Genomic DNA, 6,525 nt, shown 5'->3' with positions numbered 1-6,525 from the left:
AGAACGTACTTATCAGCTTTACAGAATGATACTTAAGTGAGGTTGACAACGATTATTTTCAATTGAAGCTTAAACTCGCCAAAGTACGGTCTCAACAGAACAGGGAGCCGAAGCAGCAAAATGAATATTTTCACACTTGGATTTGGTAAGGTTTTTGACTTTTAAACCTCATTTACATAGCTTTCGATAAAGTTGCTTTCCACGCTTCACAGGGAATTTTTAAAATATTTTGTATATACAGGGTGTCCGGTGGTAAAGTGCAGTAACTTCAGGAGGTGATTCTACGTGATCGTAGGAGTAAAAAAGATAAATAACTTTTTCTGAAATTCCAACTTTTAGATGTACTTTTAAGCTAATAACGAAAAATTTCTCCGACGTGCCTAGACGGCATTATTTTTTTCGTCGTTGCCAAATCTACATCCCGCGCCCCTTCCTGCACCCCCCGCTATTGTAATTCAGTAAGCAAACGTCTGTGCTTTGAATGTAATGTCTCACATAATTTGACGCGCGGAGTAAACAACTTTGAAAATTTAATTTATCTAGTGTTAAAAGTCTCATTTAAATAAAAACTTGTTAATTTAGTGTCTTTATCTAGTGTTTAAGTCTTACTAAAAAGTACATCTTTATTCGGTGCGTGTTTTCCTTAAACATCGAGTTTTATTTAGTTTAAGAGTAACCTAACTGTTAAAAATGTGTTTCTTTTGTGCGTAATTTTAATATTGAATTATTGTGACAATGCCTCGCTTTACCAACGAAGAACGGGCAGATATTCATTATTTTTATGGACTACATGGTGGAAATTCCGAAGCGGCGCGCCGGGAATATGCACGTCGTTTTCCGAATCGTAATGTGCCCAACGCTCGTGTTTTTGTTCAAACGCATGCACTTATTCGCGAACAAGGAATTGGCCGAAGACCCCGAAACAACAATGCTATTAATTTACCAATAGCGGACGAAGACTTCATCATGGCTACAATTGTAAATGATCCTACATTGTCGCTTCGTAGAATTTCCGCAATGACTGGTGTTCCTAAGAGTTCTATCTGGGATCTCTTCAAGACGTACGGAATGCACCCGTTCCATTATCGGTGCGTGCAAGGCCTTCTGGAACGTGACCCCGTATCAAGGATTGCATATTGTCAGTGGCTACTTCGTAAGAAACTTAATAACCCGAACTTCATTGGGAACATCCTTTGGACGGACGAGGCCCAGTTCAACAGAACTGGTGTGATAAGCCTGCATAACTTGCATGAATGGGCGGAAGAAAACCCACGCTCCGTAAGGCAGTTGCACCATCAAGTTCAATTCTCCGTTAACGTTTGGGCTGGAATTATTAACAATCAAATTATAGGACCGCATGTGTTGCCACCTAGGCTTAATTCAATAAATTACCTGGATTTCTTGAAGAATGACCTTCCCGTTCTTTTGGAAGAAGTTGATTTAAATAGAAGACGTGAAATGTGGTTTCAACAGGATGGAACTCCACCACATTTCGGACTTGCCGTTCGTCGCTACCTAGACGAACAATTCCCAGATCGTTGGATTGGACGAGGGAGTACTTCGCCATGGCCGGCGCGTTCTCCAGACTTGACACCGTTAGATTTTTTCTTTTGGGGTGCGATGAAGGATAAAGTTTACGCCAAAGAAGTAAATAACGTCGAAGATCTCCGGTTACGTATTCACGAAGCCGCAGATGAAATACGCCACAATGTACGAATTATAAATAATATTACTGTACGTTTACATACTTGCCTACAAGCAGAAGGTGGACATTTTGAAAATATTTTAAATTAGTAAAAAGCGATGAAATTAGTTAAGTGTTCAATGAGTTATTAATATTTTTTATAATAAAAAGTGTAACGTGATTTTAGTGCAGTTCTCTTTTTGAATTTGGTAAAATATCAAAACATACGGCGAACTCTGTGTTGTTATTGTTTACAATTCACATGCGGTTTCCGTGGATACGCGCCACTCACAATATCGGTTTCCATGGATACGCGCCACTCACAATATGCAACGTTGCCACGTTCACACTTGCGAATTTATCGGGTAAGTTTGCACCTACACTATGGCTTTTTAGCAGGTATGTCTTTTTGTATGAAAAAGAAAAAATTGGAATTTCGGAAAAAGTTATTTATCTTTTTTACTCCTACGATCATGTAGAATCCCCCCACGAAGTTACTGCACTTTACCCCCGGACACCCTGTATAGAACCAAAAACTTCCAAAAGTCATTTATGTATCGCTAGAGGAGCGAAGCTGAACACAACTCTGTGGTTTGTTACCCCCTTACAACATTTACTATAATAACATTTTTATTTAATTTAAATAAATATATTAATTTTAAATTAAATATTTCGCTAGAATATATAAATTATCTGTTCTTATTAAATACTCTAAAAATATATACATTGGAAGATACACGTTAAACAAACGATTTTAATGAATTTATTTAGGTATCGTACTATTTCAAGTAAAATACAAATTTATACATTATGGTTATATATAAATGTTTTTTTTTATGTGAATACCGCAGGACAGTCCCAACTGCTTCCATTTTATTTAGAGATAAAGTTTTTAATCCAAATTACATCCAAATATTTATTACGGATATTATACACTTTTATTGTTTTTCTATAAACTTTTTTGATTACTGTATTTAAAAAATTGTATCTCGTATTTTTAATTCTTGAATTTTTTTTCAATTTTTTATTTTAATAATTTCTTCTTAGTATATAAAATATTATTACTCAGGTCAAATATGTACAGCATAATGTAATAGCGCTCTGGGCGTTAAACAGATTTAAATAAATATATACATATGAGTGTATACTATGAGCTTCGGGAAAAAGCTTAAAACTTATTCCGGAAAAGAAGCATCAAAAAATTAAATAAATTTCACAAAACTATTTATATTTGTTAAAAATTACCATTTTACTGTACATGTCGACAATACATGTACGTTATTTGAACCTCACACAAATGTTGAAAACATTTTAAGTTCCAAGGGCGGGTTTTTACACAGATTTTGAACAATTCATCAAATTTCAATGTTGATTTTCAAATGCTGTGAAGGTTCTATTCAAGTTTTGTCATTATTCCAGTTTTTTGAAACAACTGGCCAATAATAATATAGGAACATAACTTGAATAGAACCTACACAGATCGTGAAAATTAACTTTTAAATTTGATGAGTTGTTCAAATTTTGTGAAACTACCCGTCCTAATAAACCTAATTCTTTATGCGTTATAATCACGTTTCCCATATATTTTCTTTAAGGAATATTGCTTGTCACCATTTTGGTTGAGGGGTGTTGGTCACGCCAGATAAATGAGAAGGCGGAAAAAGAAAAGGCGGATAAAGAGAAGGCGGATAAAGAGACGGCGGATAAAGAGACGGCGGATAAAGAGAAGGCGGATAAAGAGAACGCGGATAAAGAGAAGGCGGATAAAGCAAAGGCAGATAAAGAGAAGGCAGATAAAGAGAAGGCGGATAAAGCGAAGGCGGATAAAGAGAAGGCGGATAAAGAGAAGGCGGATAAAGAGATGGCTGATAAAGAGAAGGCGGATAAAGAGAAGGCGGATAAAGAGAAGGCGGATAAAGAGAAGGCGGATAAAGAGAAGGCGGATAAAGCAAAGGCGGATAAGGAGAAGGCGGATAAAGAGAAGGCGGATAAAGCGAAGGCGGATAAAGAGAAGGCGGATAAAGAAAAGGCGGATAAAGAGAAGGCTGATAAAGAGAAGGCGGAAAAAGAGAAGGCGGATAACGAGAAGGCGGATAAAGAGAAGGCTGATAAAGAGAAGGCTGATAAAGAGAAGGCTGATAAAGAGAAGGCTGATAAAGAGAAGGCTGATAAAGTATCTACAACAACTCTTAAGTTCAATTATAACTGATATGGTAACAGAGGCCGTAAGCACTACTTATCCACCTACTTCAACCAATGTAACTGAATAAGTCACTGTATCTTTCACAACTACAAGTCCAACTACAACTGATTTGGCAACAGAGACCGTAAGCACTACCAATCTACCTACTCCAACAACTGTGGCTGAATAAGTCACTGTATCTACTGCAACTATAAGACCAACTGAAGAGGCTGTTACTATGTTGATATGTCCTCTAACATGTGGAAATAACTATGATTGGATATGCGCATTGAACAAATATGAAAAGCGCCTACCATTTCAAAATCGGTGCGTGTTTGACTTTGTCTGCTGCAACTTATATGACGGCGAAGATAATACTAGCATACAATCTTTGAACTGTCTATTTCTAGGAACATCTCAATACAGACACTTGAGTGATGATATATATTTTAAAACAGCATTATTTATATTTTTTAATGATTAACTTATTTTTAACCAAGCCTCATCTAAAATTGCCTCCCTCCACTCAATATTAATTTCTCAACTACAATCTTCTAAACACATATATTCTAAAGTAATTTTCTCATAACGTTAGATTTAAAATAATTATTCATACACTATTGTAATTAACATAACAGGTTTATACCAATATAATGTCCAACAAAAAATTAATAATTTACCTTTATCTCGTTGGGGACAAGGGGTACTTGCAATTATGAAGTATACACAAAGAAAATGGCTAAGATAGTAACTATTGACCATACATGGTTTTACCACACATACGCCTCAGTGAATAAAACAAAATGTTTAATTAAAACTAATCATGTATACGTATTTAAAGTTAATACTTGTAATTGTATACTTTATAATTGCAAGTACCCCTTGTTCAATTTTCAACGGAAAAATCGGGGCAATCCTTTTCTTTCTTAAGTACATACCCCGAGATGTACCTTCCTATCGTAAATTGTCTTTCGTGTTACTTTCTTTTGGTAATAGTTGCTATCTAATGCTACATATACATACGCGAGTCGAACTGCCGAACTGAACCTCCACTTATGGGAAAGGAACGAAGCAACCGCAAATGACACGAAACGCCGCTTGCAGTTGTTTCGTTCCTTTCCCGTAATTCTTGGCTTGGTTTGCGTTTCTGTTCGCAAATGTATACGTACCTTTAGCCATTTTCTATGTATTACTGTCTGTACTTTTATGTGGTTAATAAATTAAATGAATAAAACAAAATGTTTAATTTAAAGTAATCGTATATTTGTATTATTTATTTATCAGACTGAGTTTTTACAAATTGTTAAAACGTTGGGGAGAAATATCCAATAAAAGACATGATAATGAGCTGATAATTATTACATGTTTGTAGAAAACGTTTTTACGGTGATATGATTCAATTTTTTTAAATCCTCTCTCGCTAGTTTTCAGCTAAAAGCTGTATTCACTGAGAATAAGACATATACAATGCATAAAAAAATTATTTACAATAACAACAATCTACTCAGACATAGAATAAATTATTTTGTATACACCTTAGTAAAGATTTCACAACAAAAACAAAACATTATATAAAAACTCACTCAAATGAAAAATACTGCCATTCCTTTGTCTGTGGTGTGTACCCTCAACACATTGCTTCTAATAACTTTTATATCTCTATAAATATTATTAATTCTGGGTTCAGATTGAACTAAAAAAAAACAATTTTTAAAATAATTATCCAATTCAATCAAGAATTAGAGATATTTTGTTATAAATCGTCAATAAATTCACTAATATAATCAAGCGTGTGCCAGAGTGGACTTAATTTATTCTCGCCAACAGAGATATTTACGCCCTTCAAGTTGTTCTCTAGGAGCCTAAGATACTCCAACGGTTGTCATCACTAAAAAATACTGATATATCTACAGGCCCTAAGTTACGTTATCTGAAGTAGCAATAACTCTAAAACGGAAAGGTTTTGGGTTAAGAAATATGCGTGATATTATAATAATAATAATATCTTTATTTAGGAAAGTTTACAGATTACAACTATACATACGGTCATACGGTAATGCAACACTTTCTCAGGGTCGATTGCAACAATAACATTTGGCTGTCATCAGTTGTTTTGTTTTGCTCTATCTAAAAATAATTTTATACCATTCTTTATTGCTTTCTGGCAAAAATAAAGTGTAGTGTGTTGTGCCTTGAGGTTTCTTCTCCCTCCTGATCAATAATAAAAAATAAAAATAAAAACTCGCATGGGCCTGGTCAGAGGTATCTCGACCGATCTGTCCATCGCAGAAATTCTGTCTTCACTTTCAACCCCCCAACACATTGGCAATCCCATAAAAGCCAGGAGGCTAAATTACTAGGACTCCTCTGAGGGTATAATTTCTTGGAAGCCCTCCCAATCTGTCGTTATCACCTTTGAAGGTCAATCTCTTCCCTCCCATATATATTTATTCTTCAACTCATTACCAGTTGAAATGTATACTTATCCCACCACTCAATGTTTCAATTGCTGCCGTTTTGGTCATACCAAAGCTGCATGCAGATCTCAACACAGATGTTTTAAATGTGGAGAAAACCACGCAGCTGACCAATGTCTTTCATCCTCCTCACCTAAATGTTTAAACTGCTCAGGCTCAGATACAGCTATCAACACTTCTTG

The 6,525-nt window shown here is 35.2% G+C and overlaps 1 protein-coding gene across 1 annotated transcript; it reads left to right on the top strand.

The window, feature by feature from the left end:
• Positions 1-1,017: 1,017 nt before the first annotated feature.
• Positions 1,018-4,516, top strand: LOC149410943 (uncharacterized). The gene is made up of 2 exons (XM_089647600.1): positions 1,018-1,225; positions 3,280-4,516. The coding sequence occupies exons 1-2, from the start codon at positions 1,018-1,020 to the stop codon at positions 3,891-3,893; spliced, it is 822 nt and encodes a 273-aa protein (XP_089503726.1). The 3' UTR covers positions 3,894-4,516.
• Positions 4,517-6,525: the final 2,009 nt, after the last annotated feature.

Source organism: Hesperophylax consimilis, chromosome 26 (assembly GCF_061612785.1).
Source record: "Hesperophylax consimilis isolate HC1 chromosome 26, BYU_Hcon_1.0, whole genome shotgun sequence".
Classification (NCBI taxonomy): Eukaryota; Metazoa; Arthropoda; class Insecta; order Trichoptera; family Limnephilidae; genus Hesperophylax; species Hesperophylax consimilis.
Note: the sequence above shows the minus strand (reverse complement) of the source record. Positions and strands in the feature narration are given on the sequence as shown.